Source organism: Taeniopygia guttata, chromosome 1A, assembly GCF_048771995.1.
Source record: "Taeniopygia guttata chromosome 1A, bTaeGut7.mat, whole genome shotgun sequence".
NCBI lineage: Eukaryota > Metazoa > Chordata > Aves > Passeriformes > Estrildidae > Taeniopygia > Taeniopygia guttata.
Window position 1 is genome coordinate 15380940 of NC_133025.1, and position 25252 is coordinate 15406191.

Below are 25252 nucleotides of genomic sequence, written 5' to 3' on the forward strand. Positions count from 1 at the left end.
CTGCAGTAACTGGGTTGTGAGGGAGTGGGGACCCCCTTCCTTGCTGAGAGACTGTGCTCTTGAAAAATACACATTCCATCGATGGATATTAAAATACACAATACGTGTTTCCCAGTAGCTCAGTAATTATCTAGAAAAATATTACTTTTGCCAGCCTCACAATTTTATGTTTAAAGTGTGTAGCATTGACCATTCATTCTATGGGAAGAGGAGAGGTGTAGTATAAATATGGCTTTTCAGTCAGCAGACGGGATTAAATGATGATGCAATAGAACTGGTGAGGGTGGTGGTGGGAAACACTTGATTTCTGTAGCTTCCCAAGGTTTGCAGAAGTGTTTTCAGTAAAGTCACATTTGATTTGCTTTCATTCACTTATTTTGGTAATCTGATGCTGAAAGAGGTGTGTAGAGTTGTTGATACTCGCATGTTTCTTACATGCTTGTTTCTTTATTGCCCCAGAAATCAGTTGATGTATTTAAGTAACACACACACCAAAAAAAAAAAAAGAAAAAAAAAAATCCTTCTGAACTTTCAGTATGTTCTGGCTTTCTTATAGGCTGGTCCAGGGACCATCATCATGGCTTCAGGAGTCCAGGATTTTAACAGAACAGAGTCTGACAGACTGAATGAGATCAAAGGTCACCTGGAAATAGCCTTACTGGAAAAACACTTTTTGCGTAAGTACAAAATGCTCTGTGGAGAGGAATACTTTAGGACTTCTGAAATAATGTTTCTCTAGCTGTAGGTGTTGGCATCAGAATTTTGGGGTGTGCTGATGTGCAGCTAGTACATGGGTTTATGCTTCCCTAAGAAGAACTTAAAAGCATTCCCAGGGTTTCTGGGTCACTTGGGTATTTTTTCTTCATTGCATTCCTCACAACATACTCAGTATGTGACAAAAGCTGCGTAGTTGAAGTGGTGATGTTGACATCTGCAGGTTGTCTTAGAACGAACTAAGTCAGCCTTAACATACCTGCAATAGGTGTTTTTCTTTGTAGTAGTAATCACTAAGAAGAGATTTATGAAGGGCACACCAGTTCATTTTCGTGGCAGCTGTTTCAACATATAATGCACCTTAAAACACGTCTCTTAACATTATGTGTATTATTGGTAAGTGGTAGTAGAAGTTCAGAGAAGAGTGTCTGTAGATTTAAAGTGTACATTATATACATACATACATACATGTATGTGTGTATAATGACAAAAAGTTGTTATTCATGGATAGAGGCAGCTGCAAGATTTTGGAGATTTTATCTTAGCAGGTCTGAACTGTTGATTTTTAAGACAGGATACTTAAAAACAGAAAACAGAAAACAAAGTAATTTAATAGAAGTAGAGCTCTCGTTAATAAACCAATGGGAATTCTTGCTCAGTAGCTTCCCAGAATGGCCATTTTCATATTTTGGTTTTGAACTTCAGAGTGTGAGGGTTGTTTTTATCTGTTAAAAGCCTGTCAGATAATTTCTAAGGAGTAGAAATAACAAGACTATAGATTCTGTTCAATTTCAGGCTATAATCCAATGACAAGACTTAGGTTTTTATCTTCAGGGTGTTCTCAAGGATTTGTCATTAATTTTTCTCTGACTTGTTTTTCACTTGGCAATATTTCTTTGATATTTTTCCCCCCAATATAGATATCAGGGAAGCTTGATAAAGGAGTTTGGGCAGGAATTTATAACAAGCTGCTGTCAACTTTCACCGATACCTGGAAGAGGTATCATGGTTGGAATGTCAGGCATAAACTGGAAGATCTGTTTGATTTGCCTTGTTAGTTTCAGTGATTTACTTGATTTTTATTTAACTATTAGGTGCAGAGTTACCATGTACTTCTTCCATCCCCAAAGATGCATTGCTTAAGCTCCTGTTATACAGCTGTGTTTTAGGCTACATTGGACACATGTGATTTCTCAATGCAATCTAATGTGCAACAGAAACACTAGGACTTAGCAGAACTGATTTCTGATTTGAATTAAGATGTGCTTTTTGATGTAAAAACAGGGTAAGGCTCCCAGGAACTTCCATGGCTGGCGAATTCATGCTCCTTAGTATGTTCTTACAGTAACTAAATGGGGCACACAGGTTTGTGAATATTGGTAGTCTTCAGGTTCCTGCTGTAATTTGAAAACCTTCTGATCAACTGCTACTTGGAATCATTTAGTTGTAGGAATAATTTTTTTACTTGTGGGAATCATTTTTCCTTTGTGCAGAGCTTCGTAGTGAGCTCCAACTTTATCCTCATTAGATAAGGAGGATAAAGTTTACCCCTTTGTGTAAATTTGAGCAGATGTTTGGGGGTCAGGCCAGTGGGGTGGTTCAGCTGGGTGCCTTGAGTCAGCCAGGGGCGTCTCTGGCCCTCACCTCTTCACCAAAGCCTGATGTTTGCTGTAGCTGAAATTACAGCATTATCCTGATAAATTGGTTGTAACTCTGTACATAAAAACAAGAGTAAGAATCATAAACTAGTTGAGAAATAAGTGAGATAAAGTTTATCCCTTATTTGGCCACTTTGCATTCAAAATTTTGGGATGAAATAGGTCGCCATGTTTGTCAGCTGGAGTGAAGTAGGAGTTCAGCTTTTGCATATGGCTGCTGAGTTCTTACCTTTCTTTTTTCCTTCTCTTTTGAGTTAGTTTGGGATTTTTGATACTAGAAATGCTTCATTATTGTTTTCTTCCCAAAAGTGAACTAATGCTGTGCAGAAGAACAGTCTTGAAATGTGCAGTTTGTTCACTTCAGTTTGCCCTTGGAAGAAAGCCTGGTCATTATTTTTTTAAAATCCTTTTGCTGCAGTAGGTGTTTTTTAGGAAGGCTGGTTGCTCTGCAGTATTTCCATACTATTTTTAGCTATGGAGTCCCTTAAGGACTCCTTGCTATGGTTATGGTTTTGCATAAACCATTTGCCATGTCCACGTACTGTATTTCCTCCAGCTGGGCATGCAAATGTCAAAGCATTTGCTAGTTAGTGAGGGAAATATCTAAAGCTTCATGCATTTAATTTTTAGTGTGCTGTAGTTCTACTTGTCATCAGCTTGATTCTGACTTTTTTTGGCCTCTTCTATACTTTTATTTGTATTGGTGTCATCGGACCAGGAGGTTTAAGGAGGAGAGATTTCCTCTCATACGTCATATGTAATGTACACATACATTACACAGCTGCAGGTCAGTGTAACTCTGTAATTTGAGGTGCCTGACTAAAGTTTTTCTCTAAACTTCATTCTACCATTGGTAGGCATCAGCAATGGGTGCAGTTTGGCTGAGTAGTACATTCAGTGAAACACATCCCAAACCTAACCACTAGTTTCTACAAGCTGCAGAGGAGGTCCAGAGCAAGTAGATATGGAGACAAGCTGTTGTCTCTCTAAGGGGAAAATATCTTCATCTGAGATGCCACATGATTGTCTTCTTTAGAAAAGAGGTAATCTAAACACCCAGAGATGTGAAGATGGAGAGGAATTGCTTAGCATGTGCAAAGCTGTAAATGTAAATCAGATGTGTCTGGAAATGCAAGGGATTTAAACTGGGATTGACAGGAGGGTGAGGCATGCAGAGAATGGGATCTTGGATAATGTCTTTAGCAAGGGGGAAGGATCATCTGATTCTTCCAGTTAAAGGGGCTTAAAGCTGCTTTTTCTGTCTGTGTGGGAATGGTCTTAATCTTTTTGAACTAATGGCTCATTCTGAGCCTTATTATATGAATGCTGAAAATGTGCCTGTTGCGTTTGTGGTATTGGTGTGGATTCTTTCAGAAAAAGTCTTGGAACATCAGCTGAATGAAGAGTGCAAAGGGCTTAGTCTGCTGGAGTTTCCAGTGCATGTGGTTGGAAAAAGCTTTTTCTTGGATCTGGGGCAATCAGAATAATATATTTTTAAAGGACTTCCTATTATTATAACCTAGTTTTTATACAAGTGAACACTGCCTTGGTCTAGTTGAGGACTCAGTTTGGGAAGGCAGCTACTGACCCAGGGCAGTTAGATTGATATGCTAAGATTAGTAGTGATTTTAATGTTTCCATTTCAAAAACCTGGTTGTATCGTAACAAAAAATAAAATTGTACTTGCTGCTGTTGCATTTGAAAGACAAAACAACCAACAAAACAACCTTTCTGCTTTTGCACCTTTTTTGTTTGAGGTAAATGCCTTGCTTCCTGTTACTTCCTGTGCCTGCTTATAGAGGGCAGTTTTGGAGATGTCAGCGCTCTTGTCCTGGTGCCACAAGGTGCTTTGTAAGCACACATGCATCCTGTGGTTTACGTGAAGTATTAGCTAATTCTAATTCAAGGGTGTTCAAGCCTTTTGCAATGCGGAATTCAGCAGCTCAGGAAAGAGGAGTTGGTAGCACCAGCTGAGAGTGAATAAACCCTGTGACTCTTAGAGAAGAGGGTTAGCCATGAACTGGTAAATCAAAGCAACCTCACCTGAGGATGAGTACTATAAGGAAACAAACCTCTCCCACAAAGGTTTTTGCATTCCACTCCGTACAGCAGTCTGTGGCAGGAGTCTTTAAGTTCTTACCAAATCAGTGGTCTCAGTCATGATGTTTATACCACATGACAAAAGAAGTTGGGATTATTCTGCTTTCACATTGAAATTTCTGCTCTGACACATTGTTCATCCTCGTGCATTTTTGAACCATTTATGTGACTAAATCCACAGTATTTTCTCTGGCTCCCATCCCACTTTCTGATATAAATGACCTGATGATTCTGTTTAAGAACAACCTAGAAGAATACTGACCTCATGGAAGTAAGGTCTAGAAAACCATACATGATTCTCAGGCAGAACTGGCATGTTAGAAAGTGTTAAATCTCAGAGGCCAAGCATGTGCTGACCAGCAAAAGACCTACGCTGAAAAGTCCAGTTCTGTGCAGAAATGCTAAAAGCTCCTCAAACAGTCCCAGTCATTTATGCAACAGGTAGACAGTGAAGCTGTGCCAGAGTCCAGTTACCAACTGTGTTAGAATACCTTTGGTTTAATTTCTCCTGATATGAGGGTCGCACCAGCTGCAGTAGCAGAGCTAGAGAAGAGCAGAAGAAGAGATTCACTGCATTGGTTTTGCTGTTTTCTTACTGATGTAGCAACCCGTAATCTGAACCTTAGATTCAGAAATCTTGAAGCAGAATCTAGAGCTGATTTACACAGCAGGTGGAGACCCTGGCAAGAGAATAGGCAGCTGCTGTGTTTATCTGAGAGACCCAAATGCTAGCTGTGGGCCATAATAGCCATTCCTGCCACATGGTCAACCCTTGGCCAAGTGATCCTGATGCTGCAGAATGGGCTCTGAAATAAAGTGTGCCAATGCTGGTGAGTGCTGAGGGTGCTGTGGCACTGGAGCTTACCCTGGGTTTCTCACATCCTTTACTCCTTTCTCTAAACTTCCTTTATTTCAGTTTAAAATCCTGGACTCCCTAGCACTAAAAACATGTCACTGGGAGATTTACATGTCTCTTTTGAGATTGTAGAGTTCCTCTGATGAAGACTGGTTTGCCTGTGGTGAGTTTTGGGAAGTCTTGAATGCTTATCCTGGGTACCCAGAGAAGACACAGTAAAAATATGTGAATCCAGGCTTTGCTATGGTGCTTTCTTTTTACTAGAGCTGTTCCCATTTGCTTACTAACAAATTTTAAAATTCTTCTTGGTCTGACTTGTGACTGGGACACTTCTCAAAAACTGCAGAAAGTTTCTTAAGAGGTGTAGGAAAGGTTTTGCTTATACCTAAAGATACTTGTATACCATGTATATTGAGTTCATTTCTAGCCTTCCTGCGGAAAAAAAAAAATCCTTCAAAACTCTGACTTCATTTTCCTCGAAACACTATTGGAAGAGGCAGTTGTGAGCAGTGTAGAGCATTTATTTGGGGGTCAAGAGGCCTCAATACAGACTAATAAGCATTCAGATTTCCATTTTTCATCTTCAGGGACTCTGCTCTGACTGGTGGAAGAGACAGATTGGGCTTTTGCTTGCTCTCAACTTGGCTTCCAAGTGCATGAGGTTCCTGAGACCAGGGGAGAGGGCAAGGATGTGACTCCATGCCAGTACAGCAGCAGGCTGGAGTCCTGGGCTGAACCTTGGTCTGAGCCTGGTTTGTGCAATCTGCCCTTGTCCTTGTACAAAGCACGTACTTGATCATGTAGGTGGTGGTGCTGTATGTGAAGATGCCCAAATGCTGCAGGAGCTTGTGTTGTCACATTGTCTTTTCATGAGACTGATGGACCACAAAAAATGCAGCACAGTGCTCTGAGGGATGTATTATTTGAGCTACTCTGGAGCCTTGAACAGATACCACTTACATACTGTGTTATGTATGTGGGCTGTGCCTGTTTCTGCCTTTTTTTTGTGTGCCCAGCTTGGTTTAATTGCAGAGATGGTGTGAAAACCCAGGCAGGGCAAGGTCAGCACTGTTGTGCCTCTCCCTTTTGTATAACTGGGACAGAGATTTTGGGAGCCCTGTGTGGAACCTGCATTTCCCTGCTCAGCTTAGTAACACAAAAGCCTTGGAAGAGCTTGCTGCTATTCCTAAGCCAGACATTATTTCAACATTTATAGACTGTTTCGCTTCTGCCAAAACCACAGAGTGAAAACCATTCCTGCAATAATGACAACATTTTTGCAGCTTTATTTATATTGGGTGGGTTTTGCAACACTTCTGGCATTTTTATTCTCTGAAATTTTTGAAAATTCATAGAAGAGCACTATTTTTCATGACTTTTAAGCGGTCCTTTTAAGTGTATCTAGGAATACAAAACTTTCCACTTGATGTTTTGAGAAGGGGGTCTGTCTCAGTAAGCTATATTTTCAGGAAGTGTAATTTAAATTCCTTCCCTAATGAAGGGGAAATGATCCAGGTCTGTGTCTATTACAACATGATAAAGCTCCACTGAAAGCACTAAATGTAAAGTTACTAACTGGTAGTTAGCATAATGATTTTGTACAAACCTTAGCAATGGCATCTTAATTCTTTCTAACCTCAACCACTCAAAGTAGGACATAACAGGAATGGTGAGAGAGGAGGCTGGAACAGTTTGCACAGAGGAAGAAGACATTGTCAGATATAATGTGTTTTGTAAATCAATCTTCCTCATCACATGAAAGAAAACACTTTATATGAAACTCTTGCTGTTTAGGTGAGGAGAATAGCACCAGTTAACTGATTGAGAGAGGATGATGGTTCAGACTCTGCCTTCTCGTCACTGTTTCTGGATCAGAGTTGGCTTATTTCTTATCAGCAGAGCAGGAGCCCTGTCAGCACGCTGCTCCCTGTCCTGTAGGCATATGCAATGAGGCTCAAAAACTGGTCCTCTAAAGCTCGGCTTAATGTAAGTACTGGGGCAGGACCTCTGTCTTTGGAAGAGTAAAGGGAAGCACAAAGGTATTAAGGAAACAAGACAAAGCAAAATTTGATTGTCTAACTGCCAAACTTGTGTTAAAGTTTTTAAAGGCAAATTGGCATGACTAGTTTTGAAAATGACAGGTCACTTCTTTGTTTTGGTGTGTGCAGACTTAGCTGGAGAAAGGTGATATTGAATATGTGTGGTTTGTATTTATTCATTTCACTTCTCCACTCTACCAAAGTGCCTATATAAAACAGGGCAGAGAGGAAGGAAGGGTATGCACTCAGTAAAAATACTTAATCTTTAATGATTCTGTTTGCCTTTTGGCTTTTTTATGACACCAATATTCCTATTAGAAATTTTTTTTTTTTTTCTGCATGAAAGATTCATGCAAACAAACAAGAGGCCTGACCACAAGGGAAAGCCATTAAATGGACAAATCAAGATGTTCACAAATGCAAAAAAGCAAAGAACAAAAAAGAGGAGTTCTTCCAGACCAGTTGTTGTTCAGCGGTGGAAGAGCTATGGAGAACAAGAATACTAGTATCAATTTTTACAAAGGACATTTTCAGGCTCTTCCTTTATAAAATCCTTAGAGTAATCCTCCTAAGCAGTGAGCTTTGGGATTTCCAAGTGAAGTGTAGAAATCCAAGCATGAAAGACGACATGACCTACAAGAAGAAAGGACAGTTGATAAAGTGGAGCTGCTGGAGTGATGGCTTAAATAAGCACTTTGCCAAGCATCTGGCATGCGAAGAAGTAGAATATCTCACAATGTCTGGGATCAAAAGGTAATGTTTTATCTGAAATCTTTTGGGTAGATTTACGATAAGTTCTTTGGCAATCTCCATGGTTCTCAAGTCACTGAGGGAAAAAAAACATATGCCCTGGAGAAGGAGAATCGTGGATTAGAAGAACAAGTAATGAATAATGCACTTAATAAGGTGTATCTAGTTATAGCTATGAACTGTGAACATGTCTTCAGAGCAGTATGCAAATTGCAGAGTAATTGTAAGCAGGAAAAAAACAGAATTCCTTTGGAGGTTCTTCCTCCATCACTGCTTGTTGGTCAAACAATATTCTTTGTCTTTGCTTTATCATAGGTTATGGAGCTGTTCCATGTCTTTCACAGGACTACCATTTGCTGCTGGTTTTAACAATGAAGACTAAAAGCTCTTCAGTGTCTATGATGATACAAATATCTGATGTTTTCAGACTCCTGACATTTTGTTAGTAGTTTCATATAGTGAGTTTAACTGGGACAAAGTTAACACATTAGCTTTCTGTAGGAATTGGGAGTCTGGTAAAGGTAGAAGCTGCCTGCCCTGGAGACAACTCCCAGTGTCTAACTCCATCAGCACAACTAGTGAGATCCAGATTGAGAGTGTGTGGTTGGGATTTAATGTGCTTAGTAACAATTAAATAACATACTTGAACTTCAGTGATGTTCAAAGGGTTGTAAGGAGATTTACCATGATTAGCATAGATGTAGAAGGGTTATTTTTGTCCTGTTAAGTACTGGTGTTTCCCCATGTAAATATGACGGGGTTGCACACATACTTTTTGCTATTTCTAGTTTGTAACTCAGATTAAATTCCTTAGATTTAACACTAAACTGAATTCAGGTAGCTAGAAACAGTGACTGGCTGTCTCTAGCTCTGCTCTGAAATAAATATTTGGTCACTTTGTCCCAGAGGGGGGTTTTGCAACATACCTGTAGGTCTAGGAATAAATGGTATTATATAAAACAGCTATGAGGAGGCTCCCTAATCTGCCTCCAATCCTAGGATTAAGGGAAACATCCGCTTTACTGCACAAGCAGTTTGGAATTAGAAATCCAGCATTCTGCCATGTCTTTCTAGCCTGCTGTATCATCCTTCTTTTCTAAACACTACTCATATTCTGTTCAGTCTCACCAGAACTAAATACTAAATAGTTGGGTATTTACGTGCTTTTTAGCAAAACATTTCTTACAGGTGAGTATTCTGAGGATCAAACTGAATTTTTAAATTTGCTGTAGTGGCTGATGCTGTTAGATGATGCAACAAAACACTGAGTGCTGCTGTCTTTTAGCAGTTATGTGGTATCAGCCAAGCTTTTTGACATGCTAAGTCTTTCAATTTCAGTTGTCAAGTCCTTAGAGTTCAGGTGCAAAGTTCCATTTCACTTCATAGAGGATAAAGTGCTGTAGAAAAACTGAAATGGATGAGTTTTTTTGGTAACCTGTGAGATACATCACTGATGGTGGTCTTTACTATGGGATCAATTCTCCTAGGGTTTACAGTGCAATAAGAAATGTAATGATTACTGTCATTGAAACACCACTATTGCCTTGTCTTACAGACTTCTATAGCTTATTTTAAAAGAGCAATAGCATCCAGATATTGTCCTGCTTTTCTACACAAGTTTTTGCTTTGCTAGAGAGCTTCTAAAGCATTCTTTCAGAGTCAAGCTTGCTGTCACAACCTGAAGGGTTACCCAGTGTGTGACTGAGTTCACAGGCTTCTCTAAGACTCAAGGACATGGAGGTTTTTTACTCTAAGTTCTCTACTTTATTATAGATTGTGACAAAAATCATGGCCAGCAACTATACCTATGATTTACAACTCAAATATATATATAAAAATACATATTGAACTGTTACAAAGTCCTGGGAGCAATCAGTAGTATGGCAGCAACCAAGTAGGTGTATACTGTTACCGGCTACTACAAACTTTTCACTAAACTTTACAGTAAAACAATAGAAAATGTAATTTTGATGGATTATTTATATGCATATATACAAATGTTAACATTAATACCAGTATACATCTTATTGGACAGATGTCAGAATGGGCCAGACCACCCCAGATGTGGAGGAAACTGTCCTGGATGAGGGTCCAAGATTTCTTAGAAAGTTTGTGTGAAGGGTTCATCCTTTTTAGGAAAGGAAAAGTATGTGCAGCATGCAAAGTTCTTGGAGAGAGAAGTTTTGTTTTGCATAAAAATTAAGTCATACCAGGCAGAAATAAGGAAGTATAGGACATTACCACTTCAGCAGCCAATAGATGCTGTTAATTTCTATATTTCACCCAGAATAGCCAACAGATGTTGTTTTCTGATTCTATTCACTAGCTGTTGTGGTTCCATGTTTTTGTGTTTATCAATGGTATATCAGGTTGTCTCAGGTTTCTAGGTACCAGACTGCATTTCAGAGAGGCCAGCTGCACTTCTCAACAGTGCTTCTGGTTCCCAGGTCTAGTTTCCAGGCATACCAGCATTTTCTCTGTCAGTATTTCATCAGACACTTTCTTCTTTCAGTAATTTCTCTCCTTTAACCAGGTCACCTTTATGGCTGCTTACTTCACCTGAATGTCCAGCTAAGACATGCACTGAGCCTCCAGCAATATTTTAATATTTCTTGCCCTGGAAGAGATAATGAGCCACGATGGATATGGCTGGGAAGGAAATTATGGAAACTGATTAATCTGGAAGCTTGACATTTTATGTTTTATCCTTTTGTGTGTGTGCAGAGTGGGGAGGATGTTTGAATTTTGCCTGACTGAAGATGAAATTCAAGGAGCCCTCCATTCTCAGTATCATGGAGGGTATTCATCTGTAAAACTCAGTAGATAAATACAATGGTGAAATGTTCTTATGGATTTTTCTCAGGGGTCTGTGACCTCTGCTCTTTGTTGCCAGCTTCAGTCATTCTGCAGGAAGGCTCTTCAGGGATAGAGAAATTTGCTTTAAAAGTATAGTTCAGCTTGGCCAAGTGGTAGATTATTTCAGGGGAGAGAGCAAGGAAGAACTTCCCCCCTCTTCCCCTCTCTGTGGCTTCTGTTGCTTAGCAGACTTAGGAGTATTTAACTAACTGAACACGAAGGTTTTACAGTGCCAGACCACGCTGCTGCCAAAGTAGCAACAAATACTGCTTTAAGGACTTGATGAGGTGGATTTGAATTGCAGTCATGTATGGGAGAGCTAGGAAATGCTCTGAAATGTAAAGCTATGACAGTTCTAAAGGATTGGATGTTGGTTTTTTTTTTTAGTTTGTTTTATAGGAGTTCTGCCTCTTTCATTCTGCACCCTTTAACTCTGCCTCTTTCCATAAAGAGTATTTGGTACTGCTTGTCCTATTTGGAGGACAAGAGGTAAAATTTCCGGAGGTTTTGTTTTGGTTTTAGTAGTACAAGATGTAGTGCAGTCAGAACAACTGGAATTAAGAAAGCTGGAAAATCTGACTTTCAAGGACATTGAGGTTAATTTATAATGTGTGTGGTTTTCTTATGTACACAAAATGCATAGTCACTTCCTCTTTAATAAAACAAAAAATGTGTAATGACGAATTTTTTCCCTTTAATGGTCTTGAGAAGATAATGTCTCTCTCAAGTTTTTGGAACTTTCTGTGATATCTTCATGATATTGCACAAGCTCCAGCGCATTTGAAGTGCAACAGATGTTTCCCCTCAGCTGTGTGCAGGCTCTTGTTCTGGAACAAGGCAAGCCCTTGAAGGTAGGGTAAACTAATTATAAATGTAGTTTTCTTTTTGGATTTAAAATTCCTTGTGGATACGTAATTAGGAACAGCTCCATGTAGAAGTCTGCCCTTATATCCATATCTTTCCATTTATTTACAGGAGAGACAGTACCTTCTACGCCAGTGACACTTCCCTACCACATCCTTGGGGATTCTCAGTTTTAGCTGCTGGAGGATAATGTGGTGGTTTCTGTGCTCCAGCTCATCTTCCCAGGGTCACTAACTATCCCTCAGTGGGGAGATGGGGAACAGCACTCCATTCTTTTTAGTGGAGCTCAGTGTGTAGCCTAACAGTGGGAGCCATAGTGTTGTCCCACTGATTCCTGTATATTCTTCCCATCTCTCCTAACTCTGTGTTTGAAGCTCTTACTCTGCTGCAGGAGTACAGACGATGGGCAGCCAAAGTGATGGGGCACACTGCACAGGTTCCTGCAGGGCACGGAGAGTGTGTCAGCTCCTCTGGACATTTGCACTGCGGCTTCAGACCTTCTCAAGAAGCATAGTGGTTGGAGTCAGTGAGGCTCAGATACCAAAATTCTCTGATTATCAAAGATTTAGAAGGCAATATGTGAGAAGAAACAAAAGAGATTGCGTAACAACCCTCTGGAGGGTACAACATAGTATTCCAGTCTTGTAAAACAATGTAAAAAGCTTGAACCTGCTGTGTTTGTGATGGTAGTGGGAATAGAAAGTAGTTTCTGTTCTGGTTTGTTGTAAACTTGAAATACACTTGCTATTCTACTATTGATTGTTGTGATTGAGCTTAAAAACCATCCCAGAGGAAAAAAATGTAGAGTAAATTTTGGCTTAAAAAAAAAAAAAAGAGATTGCTAATCTTATTTTTGCCATGTCTCATGTATGCCTTGCTAGGAAAAGTTGTCAGTAATAGTGACCCCATTTTAGCTCTAGAGTAAAATAAGATCATGAGCAAGGACACTGCCAGTGACAAAAAGCAAGGCTAATTAGCCACAAAAAAGCCTTATGCATCCTTGATACTGACTTTGTGTGAAAAGCGTTGTGAGAGTGTGTATGTGTTTGTATAAGTAAATATGTGAGTATATTTATATATATATAATTATTACATGGAAGTTAGTAGGGCACACAATAACCTTGGAAATGTGTAAAAATTTTAACGTAGTTTCTTGTTTCACAACCCTTTGTTAAAATTATAAAGTGCTGAGGCTCATAGAGGGTCCATCTGACTTAGTGCCAGAAATAGATGGCCACAGGTTTATATGGCATCATATAACTTCTTTTGAGTTTATGGTTTCATATTTTCACCCACATGGGGAAAAAAACAGATACTTTTTTGTTATGACCACTGGATTTAGCAATAGACAGCCTTTTCTGTTGATTATTTCTTTGGGGAATGAAGAGTATGTCGTGTTTAAGTAAAGATGGCATGTACCAAGGGCTTGCTTTTGCATCTTGAAAAGAAAACTTTGGAGTTGTTTTCCTCCTTGCTTAACAATTGTAATGAAACAGTTTGTACTTGATACAGCTGTGTGCTTTTTATGAAGTCCGTCTAGCCCTTAAGTACATGGTTTTTTTTTCTGGTGAACATATTTGGTATAGCACAGCTAAAAAAATCCCCCACACCGAATCTGTCATAATTAGATTTTAAATTTCTTATAGAAATACTTCAGGGTAACTAAATCTTTATCTTCTTCTTCTTCTTTAATTAACAGAGGAGGAGCTCAGGAAGCTGAGAGAAGAAACAAACGCTGAAACATTAAGGCAGGAGCTAGAAAAGGAACGGCAGAGGAGATTAGAACTAGAACAAAGAGTCAATGAAGTACTTAAAGCAAGGTAAGAGAAACATCTTTACTGTGAAGCTGAAAGCCACTTGAGATCTCTGATTGTCTCTGGGAGGTGCTGGTAAAAGCATATCTTTCCAGTCTAGGTGCTCTTTAAATAAATTACTGGTCAAAGAGAGAGCAGCTGTCTGTGTTGTGCTGTAAAAATACATAATTAACATCCATGTACCTATGAGTTACTTGGCCATACATGCTGCTGTAGCTATAGAAGTGCCGTGACACTTTCTAGTTGAGATATTTTTCATTTCACATCTGATGCTCTCCCTCTGGGATCTTGCCTTCCTGGAGTTAGTGAATGCCAGAGCCTTTGCCAAGCCATTGCATATGCTTATCCTTCTCAAAACCTGTGTCTTCTCCAGACTGCCCAATCCTTGTTATTCTTATTCTAGCAGCAGCAAGGATGTCCCAGTGCCACAGCAAAGCCCTAAATGCATGTGAGTAACTGGAACTGGAGCCTTTCTTGCCACTGCAGTGACAGATGGAAACACCTCCCCATGCTCCTAGGTCCTTTTGGCCTCAAGGGCATCCATCTTGATGATGCAAAGCGTCACATTGGATGTTGTCTCTCCTTACTCTGCTTAGCTACACAGATCTTCAGACCACAGCAGTTGCTTGGGGGCCTGGTTGTTCTGGACCCCTTGTATGTGTAGCTGCCTGTTTTATCTTCCCCAGCAGTAGCTGAGATTACTCGGCAGCAGGATCTGTGGCTCACCACCAAGTGCTGTCATCAGGAGACAGTGCAGGCTGAGTTGGTGATCACATGCTAAGCACTGCCACTTACTTAGAGGTGACAAGCAAGAGCAGACAGGCAAAACGTTTTGCTTGGATATGCAGTTTCCCAGTGCCATGCAGATTCTTCCCAGCCTCCCACTTAATTTGGTACTCGGGTGTAAAAATATCTTCCTTCCCAGGCCAGTCCACATCCACTGGTAGCAATGGAAGTAGGAGCTATTTATAGAAACATGTGGGCCTAGTTTCTTTCTGTTCTCTGTCTACCTTCTGCTCCCATGGAATCACAGAATTATTTAGTTTGGAAAAGACCTTTAAGACCATCAAGTCCAACCATTAACCCAGCACTGCTGAGGCCACCACTAAACCATGCAGTCCAGAGCCACATCTACATGTCTCTTAAATACCTCCAGGGATGGTAACTCAACCATGTCCTTGGCAGCCTGTTCCAGTGCTTGAGAACCCTTTTGGTGAAGGAATTTTTCCTAATACCAGGTCTAAAACTCCCCGGTGCAACCTGAGGTCATTTCTTCTTGTCCTGTAGCTTGTTACCTGGGAGAAGAGGCTGATGCCCACCTGGCTGCAATCGCCTTTCAGGCAGTTGTAGACAATGAGATCTTCCCTTGAGCCTCCTTTTCTCCAGGCTAAACACTCCCAGTTCCCTCAACTGCTCACTGTAAGCATACACATACACTGTATTTACGGGTGTCAGAAGGTACATTGCTATCTTTCACTTCAGTCTCTGTTGGCAGACCGCTTATCCATGAATTTTTTAAACACTATTAATTGCTGGAGCTGTCTTCTTCTGGAAACTATTGAGACAACACATTACAGAAGTCCCATCTTAACTCTAAAGAAGCATTTTATTTGCTTTCCTTTTTAGCAGATTTTATAGTGGTTTCAAGAAGTGCCCTATAATTACTGAATTGTAAGATTTGGTGAATTACTGTTCAGCATTCAGTTTATTTGCCATCCTTAATGAGTCCTTTCTTCACTTACATTCTCTCCAAACTAAAGAGTTCCAGCTTTTCCACTGTCTCTTTAAGAGTACTCCATCCCCTTCATCAGTTAAGTTGCCATTCTTTAACTGTTTTAAGAGTTTGAAAAGTATTCAGAGTGTTGGTGCACCAAGGCTTTAGATAATAAAAGATAGATTAGGCTTTCCCTCTTATTCTCAGTATCCACTACAGTGGGATTTTTTTTGGGTGGTATTTCACAGTGATGGTTTTCCAAAATCACTGGTTCTGTGCAGGGTTGGTCTGTGGGAAGTCTTTGACCAGGACTGCCAAGTCAGCTTAGGAGGGGCTCTGGAAGGTCCTTGTGGAAGTCTGGTCCCCAAGCCAGCACCACAGCTGTGCAGTGGGAAGGTGGCCCAGACTTTAAAAGTTGCTCTTACAGCTGGGATGTGGGAGTGCATTTTTATTGCCTGTGCTGGTTGGTGTGGCTGTGTGTCTAGACTGGAGTTGCCTGTTAGAGTGGACAGCTGAAGAGGAGAAGCCTGGGGCTGTTGCATGCTGAGAGTATCAGTTAGCACAGTGACAGCTGTACAAAGCACTGAGCATTGTTTCCTGCTCTTGGTAGATGAAACTGATGCTTAAGGAAAGGATGCTTTCTCACCTGTGACTTGCTGCCTTGAAGAAGTTGCTTGTGATGCAAATTCCACGTGCTTGTCTTTAGTGCTGGCACAGGCTTTCGGCTTTGTCCGGAGGGTGGCTATGCCTGGACTCCAGGTCATGCACAGAGAAGGGGGAAAGTGATCTCCTCATGGCTGTGCGTCCTGGAGGAGGATGAGGAGCTGTCTTCTTCTGCACGATGGTACTCATCATCCCGCTCTGCTTCTGAATAATAAGCCTGACTCAGAGTCTGATCTGGCCCACTGCAGCTTATCAGCACGGGTTTTACAGAGAAAAGAGATGGAGGGTCTTTGTTTATCAATATTTGTGCTGACATGCGTACCTTGTTGGGTTGTGAACAACAGCAAATCTCTAGCAGGAGTGACATTGCTAAATTAAGGTAGGATGACATGGCTCCCTGAGTGCAATTTAGATATCCTAAGGATTGCATTAGTCCTGTCAGCTTGGGTATTGCACTTGGGGATTACATTCAGCCAATTATCCTCTCTACCCAAGTGTTTCTGTAACTGGTCATACTACTGTTTCAACCTCTCTGTGACAGGCAGGATGCGTAAGGTGACAACAAAATAGACTGATTTTTTTTGGTTTCTGCCTAGGAGGAGAGCATTTTGTATGTCCATGATTTTTCCTTAACTTGTGCTTCATTGTGTGAAATTCTTCACTGCTTACTATATTTTCCACGTCATTGTGGACATTTAAAAATAATTTTACTAGGACTATATGGGAAATATTGGCTTACATAGTCAAATATGTAATAGGCCATATTTATGCCTGATGGAAATTTAATTTTATTAAACAAAGTAACTGCAGCAAGTTCTATCTGGTTATGTCAAATTCACCCTGCTTCTAAGGTAATTGTTTGCAGTTTTAAGATAGATATTCATATGTCCCCTGGTAGGGGAGGGAGCAGCTTTGTGGTACTTAGTTGAAGGCTGGGGTTTGCGGGTACTGTTCTTGCTTGCAGAAGTAAACTGCTAATGAAAATCAAACTGCGCTGTGGTATAAGAAAGAAATTATTTTAAAAGTTGCAGTATTCAAAAGTATTTGTGAGGCAGGTAATACATACAGCAATATAAAACTTGATGAAAGGTGTTTGGCAAGGAGAAAACAAGTTCAAAATCTAATTTTTTTTTTTCTGGTGAAGAACATGGGTTTCCTTCATTGGGATCACAGTTGTGCACAGGGAAGAGGGTGGAGTGGAAGAAGAGGGTTTTTGGTGCCTTTGTTTGTCGTGGCCTTTATTGTTTGGATATCTGATTATTCAGAAATACAGTGCCTTCAGCTGAAGTTTTTCACAGATACATTCAGAACATCACAGCATTTGGTGTGGCAGCTGAAGCTTATGACATATTGCGAGCAGAATGATGCATAAATAATCTGGAATAATTTGTGTGAGCTGTAACTGCCATATTTACAAATTGTGAGCTACAATCATGCACAAAAAGAAAAAAATAACAAAAATTTTGCAACAGCACTTACCAGCAGCTTGTGAGTTATGCAGCACACCTTGTTATTAGTATCATTGTGAACTATTTTTACAAGGACCAAATAAAAAATGCTTCTGCATAAGTCACTATTCCTTCATTGTATATGAGAATAGCAAGAGCTTCTGAAATGTTTGGTGTGTTTTAATGGGAAGGAGATGGAAAACATGAGAATTATTTAGCTTGTTTTTTAACAGCTCTTCTGGGTGAGAAGCCATGCATACCTGAAAGATGTGTTTTTAAACTAGGCTAAGAAAATACCTGCTTATTTTTGCATGTATGAGGTTGGAATGTGCTTTTGGTGGAAGTACACACATATTCACACATATTCCTACTGCTTTTAGCAGTTGGAAAAGTGTTAACAGCCTTGAAAGTCCTCTACAACAGTGGTGGTTGAAAAACTGGTGGTGGGTTGCTTGTGAACTTGGAGTTAGCCTGTGGGAAAATTGCTTTGGATAGGTCTGAGAACATCATGGCAGTGACTGCACCTGTTGTGTCCAGCAGTTCTAGTCTGCATCCAGTTTTCTGGGGGAGTCTGTTGATTTACAGACATCTCAACTTGCAGCTGTATTCAGGGCCTAATGTGCAGAAATAAAAATATTTATTTTAGGGAAATGGCCTTCAGTGTCAAGGTTCCCTTAACTTTTGTGTTATACTTGCAACTAAATAATTAAATAACACTTGGGTGCTGTTCTGTGGGGCAGCACTGAATGGACACTGCACCAGAGTGTGCTAGTTGCTTTTGAGAGGTACATGTGTCCTGGTCATGAACAGCTCTAATATTCATTAAATATTGATGCTTCCCTGAACTCAATATATTAAAATAAAAGAGAGATAAAAAAAGACAGTTTGTGTTTATCTCCTCTGCTGTCTGAGTTGCTCTTATCTGTTTCAAACAGCCTGTGCTTTAAATGGCTGCTATCTCTAGTTGCATAAAGATGACCTAGCTTCATGTTGGTGATGTGTTGGTGTAACCAGTTACGCCCTTTTTCTGGGTGGAAAGTGTGTCCAGGAGGAATTAATGCAGCTTGTTTTCTTAGGTTCAGGCTGCAGTTAGGAAGCCCACATAGGAACACAGTGTTGTCTGGGGACTGTTTGTTTTTCAGCCTTTTGAATTATCTCTGGCATAAAGAGTGGTCCAGAAACTTGGAAAGATAATTTCTTCCCTCTGTCAATAGTCTTGATGAGCTGGATGGTTCAACATGACCTGGTTTTGCAATTGAACTTCCCAGTAGGTGTGCAAGCCCAAACAATGAATTCTGAGCTTCCTGTCACAGATCTGTCTGAGGTGGCTAATTATAACCTGATTCACAGGTGCAGTAATGAGCTGTCATTAACCTGATGATTCGTAAAGGTCAGGTTCTTCATGGGGAAGAAGTAACAGGCAGATGGCAAGTAAGACATTGCCAGAAAAATGAAACAAAAGCACCAAGAAAGGCCAAAGCCAACTGTCATGTGCTCCTGATGGAGCCCAGTCAGGCTGCTGCACAGAGCTACTTCTTGATGAGATTTTCTTGATTTTTTGCCTAAAAAATGTGGGGAGTAATGACGCTGTGCTGCTTTTGAAAATAAATCCCAGCATGTCAAAGGAAGACCCAGCCTGAAGACTCTGACAGCTGACAGTGGTGGGATCTCATCTTGGCTCTGTCCTGGGAGTTCAGGTGTGACACCACCTCAGTCAGTGCCTCCACTTGGCTGGAATGGGCTGAGGAAGTGGCTCCTGCCTGCTTGTTAATGACCACCTCCTTTCCACCTGAATATGGCTTCAGCATCAATGAAACACAGTCTGAAAGACAGATCTCAGTTGAAAATGCTCAGTTGTATGGTGTAACCATCTGATGTGTGGCTGTCAGAGGAAAACAAGACATTGCTGTATAATAGCTGGTGCAAATTTGATCATGTTTATTGCTGCCTGTCTTTTGAGAGCTGGAAATAGAGGATATGCAAGGGTATAGGAGAAGAAGCAAGGATAGGAGGAGTTTTAGGTGAGGAACCTGTGGCTTATATAGACACAGGGGTAAAATGGCATGGAAACCAAAGTTAAAGTTTAGCTAAAGAAAATAAACCGATGATATTTCAGGTGACTTTTGAAAGGAAAAGATGCCACAAATACAGAAGCCATGGGGAAAAATCCTGATAAATCATGAAAGCAAGTGTCTTTCAAAGCAAAAGCCATTGGTTTCAGCTCATTAACGCCAATAAATGTTGAGCTGTAATTCATAAATCAGTACATTACTTCTATATGTTATTTTTAGAAATGAACAAGGATGTGGAAACCTCATTAAGGATCGGGAATGCTTAGGAAGGGATGTAACAAGTTCTGTAGTTTCTCCATCATGTTCATTCATGTATGGTAATGTTGAGCAGCACACAGTAGTAATGACCTTTTCCATGTGCAGGCAGTGCAGTGACATCTTTTCCTAACGTCCTTTCTAGAGGAGCAGCAGGAGAAAGGACTGTATTGCTGCAGTCTGCCCAGTGCTGTAGGATGCCTCTTCCTGCTCTTTGCTGACCATGTTTAACTTGATTCCCTTTCTGAGGAGCAAAAGATGAAAGGAACATTTGAAAATGCTTACATCGCCTGATAAATGAGTGATCATGGAATTGCATGGTGGACACTTTTTTGTTTCAAGAAGTAATCTTTTCAATCATACAACTCCCTGTCAGGTAAAGCTTGCTGTGGCTGGTTGTTATTTTGTCAAAGCTCCTGCTTCATTAGAAAAATCTTTCTGTATGATATCTGCATGGATGACTGAAGACTGTGGGACTGAAGCCTGAATTATTCTCAACACAGGTTGGCAGTTGGAGGCTGTGTACAAATCTAATTTGAAGCCTTGCACATGTACAGAATGCCAAAAGCATTTATGTTTAAAAAAATCTGTTCACTTTTAATGGATGAGAATATTCTTGAGTCATTTTGAAAGGTGAGACTCATGATGCCAGCTACTTGACATATATTTTTAGAACATTTTTGTTGCAGTTTTTCAGGCTGTTTCAATTTCTAAAGTTATTTTTCAACTTGGTTGTGATCTGTATATTTTGAGAGTTTACAGTGTAACATTTTAAATAATTCTTAACACTCGTTCCTCTTGTGAAGTTGTTTGACCCTAGTAGCGATGGCAGGATTCGAGATTAGTGTGTTAAATTGTGGTTTTGTTCTACTGCTGTGGTTATCTACTTGTGATGTGGAATCCCTTTTAATTTATTGCTGTGGGAAAAGTCACGGCTCTGAAGAATTTTCCTGGCAGGCATTGCAATGAATATACCACACAAAGGCATAAATAATGCAGGAAATTTAATACTACTTTGTAGAGCAGTTGTAAGATGAAATTGAGCTGTTGGTGACAGGAATGACTAAACCCCACTTCACAGTGGAAGGTATTTCCCAGGATCCTAAAAGCAATGAATATTTTGAGTCTTTTGAAAGGGTGTAAGCTGGGTTTTCTTTTGTCATGATTTTATAATCTCAGCTATGGAGGTTCTGGTGTTTCCCTTACGTAAAAGGGAATAAATTCTTCCTCTGTAACATTTCACATTGTTTCTGTTTTCTTTGTAGGGCAGAAGAGGTGCCTGCAGCTCAGCAACCTGCAAAGCCACAGGCACAAGCCAATGGAACAGGTGAGCGTCATCAGATCTCTAACAGCACTTCAGTTGGATTTTTTTTTTTTTGTTTTTTTTTAGATCCTTAGAAGATCAAATCTTGCTTCTGAAGAAGCTGATTATAAATGAAAATTCAATCAACTTCTCTCTCTGTACATGATTCTGCATTTACTTTTTTAGTTGACTTAGCATACCTGAGCAAGGAATTTATAGTGTATTGTTAGGCCTTTAGGTATGTAATGAAACCTGTTGGCTCACTTCATCATTCTGGCATACCTTGCTGATCCTTGACTTACCAGAAAACAGGAGTAATACATAGGAAAAAAGTTCTGTTTTGTTCTCAATTGCAGAAGGTCTGTTATGCCACTACCCATATTACTGCTTCCTTCGTCTAAAAGAGGAAACGTTCTGGAGAAGGAGTAAGATTAAGCGTTACTAATTTGTTAGACACCTACACTGCCACATACATTTCTCAAGATGATGCTAATTATGAATTCAATAATGTACTGATGTCTGAAAGAACTTAGGCAACAGTCAAATTCTTATCTTTCAGTACACTTTTACTTTCCTTCCAATAGCTTGTGATCGAGACTTAGGCTTTTAAATCTGTGGACTAAATCTGAAATTTCCCCTCCTGTACTTCTGTAGTGTCAATGCTACAACATGACATTTTTTTTCTCTTGTCAAAATTTCCTTCTCCGTATTTTCTGAAGTATTAGTGTGTGGGAAGCTACTTCATACTTTTATTCTCAAATGGAAACATTGTCCCAGCTGTAAACAGTCACTAGATTGCCTGTTTTTCTAGATTTCATTGTAAATCATTAATAAATGTTTTGATTCTATTTTCTGAGCACCAGTGTTTTTTTCTCATGAGCTTAAATGCATCATTTTGGCTGTTGTAATTGGCTGATGAATCTTCCATGCCTCTGTTTAATCATATATTAATTTAATGGAATTCTGTACTAAATTTGGTCATGGAGTAATTATGACCAGTATCCTCTTTGTGGCATTACTGTATTTAGCTATGTTTCCAAATAGTCTGTCTGTTCCTTCTAGACCACAATTTTGTGAGTTACAGATGATTGTTTTGTTCCCACTTGCAGTGCCTTAAGGCTTTTAGCCAAATTTTATTTCCATGTACCCTATATTATGTAGTATTTTTCCACTGAAACTGACATACAGAAAGTGTGCATGGCTTCATTATTTTGCTGTGTAGACTTCCCAGGTAGTATTATGACTGTATAATCCATATATAGAAAGTGGTATATGCAGCACAATTTCTGAAGGCTGATTTAGAAAAAAAAAACCTGCATGTTCTTTTTGTATATCTTTAAAAAGACACACACACACACATAAATTTTTATGAACTATCAGTGGTTGGAAAGTGGAAGTAAAAATACCTCTAGCAGAATCTTGCTTCTGTTCCCACCTCCCTTTCCTGTCAAATCCCTGTGGCTGCAAGGTGGTTGTCCAGCTCTGTGCTCAGGAGTGTTTTGCTTTGCACTTGCTTTTCTCAAGGTGACCCTTCAGCACAACAGGGAGCACTGAGATTGACGTCAGCCTTTCGTTTACAGAAGTCACTTAACCAGAAAATGTTTTTACTGTGTTTGTTAAAAATTACTGTTTGTTAGGATGTTTTACGCTTTGTACTTTGGGTAATAAGATGCTTCCATGTACTGTCCTAAGAGCAGTGCAGGAGTCACCTTTAGTCTTATTTTACCAATTTAATGCAGTTGGGTTCCTGTGCAACAGCAGAAATAAACTGCAAGTTTCCACAAAGAGTGTTGGTGAAGGATGGGGAAGCTGTACAAAGTGCACTTCCCAAAAAAGCACCGTGTGTGGGAACAGGCTGGCATTGGATAAAGATGTCTTCTAGCATTATCCTGATACTTAGTGCTTCTCTTTTATAGATAAGAGCAGTCACACAGTCTCAAGACTCCAGAAGTGGTTTTGTGACAAATTTGGGGAGTATGTTGAGGACTTCAGATTTCAGCCAGAAGAGAATACAGTGGAAACAGAAGAGCCACTTAGTGCTAGAAGGTAAATTCATAATGTGAGAAATGGTTGGTGCCTTTACACATTGTTTTTTTTCCCCTCACTTTTTTTTCCTTTTTAACCAACCTTTTGTATGGTTTGACCAAGTGCTTCAATAACAAATGGTAACAACCAAAAGTACAGAACTGCCTCAAAAGTTTTATGACTGCTTTGGACAAAACATGAGATTTTAAGTTTATTTGCTGTCTGAAATAAAATAAGATTTGTATTATTTACCAGGTTTTGTTATATGCCTCCCAGAAACAATGAACAAAGTCTTAGGCTGGAGAGCTTTTAAACTTCAGTTTGCAGTCTGTGCAACATATTTTGTAGCAGTCAAGAATGAAGCTTTACACACATATAGTTTATAACTGTGAAGAGTATTTCTAGGATCAAATGTATACAAATGTCCACTAGTTGACTATTTATCAAGTTGCTTTTATCTATTATTTTTCAGGTTGACTGAAAATATGAAAAGATTAAGTAAGTACTTAGCAATATTTTATTCATTGTGTTTGTTCTGGTTTCATTTTGGAGAATACTTGTGACTTGTTGTTAGTGGTGTACATGCATTGCCTTCAGAATACCTTTTAAAAAATAGTATTAAACTTAAATTTAGGGTGGTTCCTAACTTCCTCCAGGTTAGCCACAAAATCTAGATCCCTGTTGTCCGAGGAGCCTGACTCAGAGCTCTCCAGAATGTTGGTGTCACCAGTGATTTCCAGTCTTTCAAGTTTTAATCTTCTCTATGGGCTTGGTGTAGGCTGCTGCAGCAGAGTGGGTGGAAGCAGCACTTGAGTCCATGAGCTCTTCCAGTGCCTTGGGTGTGCCCTTCCACTTCCATCTGCTGCTTTGGTTGTGCTGCTGATGCTTAATGAAATCTAGTGCTAATTGCTTAATTACTCCACATAGGAAGTGTGTTTTGGATAGCTGAGTATCAAGCCAAACAAACTGGGACAGCAAGTCAGAGGCTCTCTTGAAGAAAGACTTGAAAAGTTGTGAGTTCTACTGCAAAAGAGAGTGAGAGCTTCTGAGGCTCTCTGTGCAGGAGGCATCATCATTCTTCTCACCAGGAAAGGCAAAACTGGTGTGGTCCAACAGGGACCTTGGTGGTCTTGCAGCAGCACTCTCCTGTTTCCTTGTGTTCCCTAGCTAGTTTGCCCAAGTCATGAAACATGGTAAAGGATAAGAGGGTTTTAGGGAGCTGAGGAAGAGCTCCTCTTGCTCTTGCTGGCTGGGTGTGTCTGTGTGTGGGCCTCTCCCAGCCCAGGTCAGTGTCCCATGCAGTGACAGCAGGACCAGAGGTCTGCAGAGGTGGGAGGCAGACTTCTTCAGGGAGTCATGTGCTGGGTTGCTTGGCTTAGGAAGAGTAAACAGCAAAGTGCTAGCAATGGGTAGAATCCTGCAGAGGTACAGCCAAGAGATCTAATAAAGCTTTAATAAAGCTGGTGAAGCAGCAGCAAGGAAGGGAAGGGCTCTGATGTTGTCTACCTAGACTGTAGTAAAGCCTTTGATGCTGCTTCCCACTGCGTTCTCCTGAAGAAAGTGGCTGATCATGGCTTGGATAGGTGTATGCTTTGCTGGGTAGAAAACTGCCTGATGGCCTGGCCCAGAGAGTGGTGGGGGATGGAGCTACATCCACCTGCTCACAAGCAGTGTTCCCCAGGGCTCAGTACTGGGGTCTGTTCTGTTTAATATCTTTATTAATGGAGTGCTCCCTGTCATTTTGCAGATGACACCAATTTGGATAGGAGTGTTGATCTGATGGTGGGTAGGAAGGCTCTGCAGAGAAAGTAATTTAGGGACGTGTTGGATTCAACAATGCTAGGTTAATGGTCGAACACAATGATGATCATAAAGGTCTTTTCCCACCTAAATGATTCTGTAATTCTCAGTTGTTCCTTGGTGGCTTGTAATTCAGTCAGGTTAATGGACATTGTTTTACAATGAGCCAAACTGACCTATACAGTGGTCTCTGGGGTAATGTGAGCATGGCTGAGAACAAGCTGCTTTTAGCATCCCAGGTACCTTTATAAAAGATGTTGATTTTTTTTCCTTTGTCTGTACTTAAGAGTTGAGACGTAATCTTTATCTTGGGTAACACTT

General features: G+C 40.2%; 1 protein-coding gene across 2 annotated transcripts in view; it reads left to right on the top strand.

Moving 5' to 3' along the window:
* GRAMD4 (GRAM domain containing 4) overlaps window positions 1-25252 on the top strand; it is a 76508-nt gene that overhangs the window by 31918 nt on the left and 19338 nt on the right. For both annotated transcript variants that reach the window (XM_072920222.1, XM_030255941.4), the window contains 5 exons: window positions 557-677; window positions 13537-13657; window positions 21069-21130; window positions 23023-23152; window positions 23604-23629. In XM_072920222.1, coding sequence (XP_072776323.1) covers window positions 557-677; window positions 13537-13657; window positions 21069-21130; window positions 23023-23152; window positions 23604-23629 — 460 coding nt within the window. The remainder of the gene's footprint in view (window positions 1-556; window positions 678-13536; window positions 13658-21068; window positions 21131-23022; window positions 23153-23603; window positions 23630-25252) is intronic.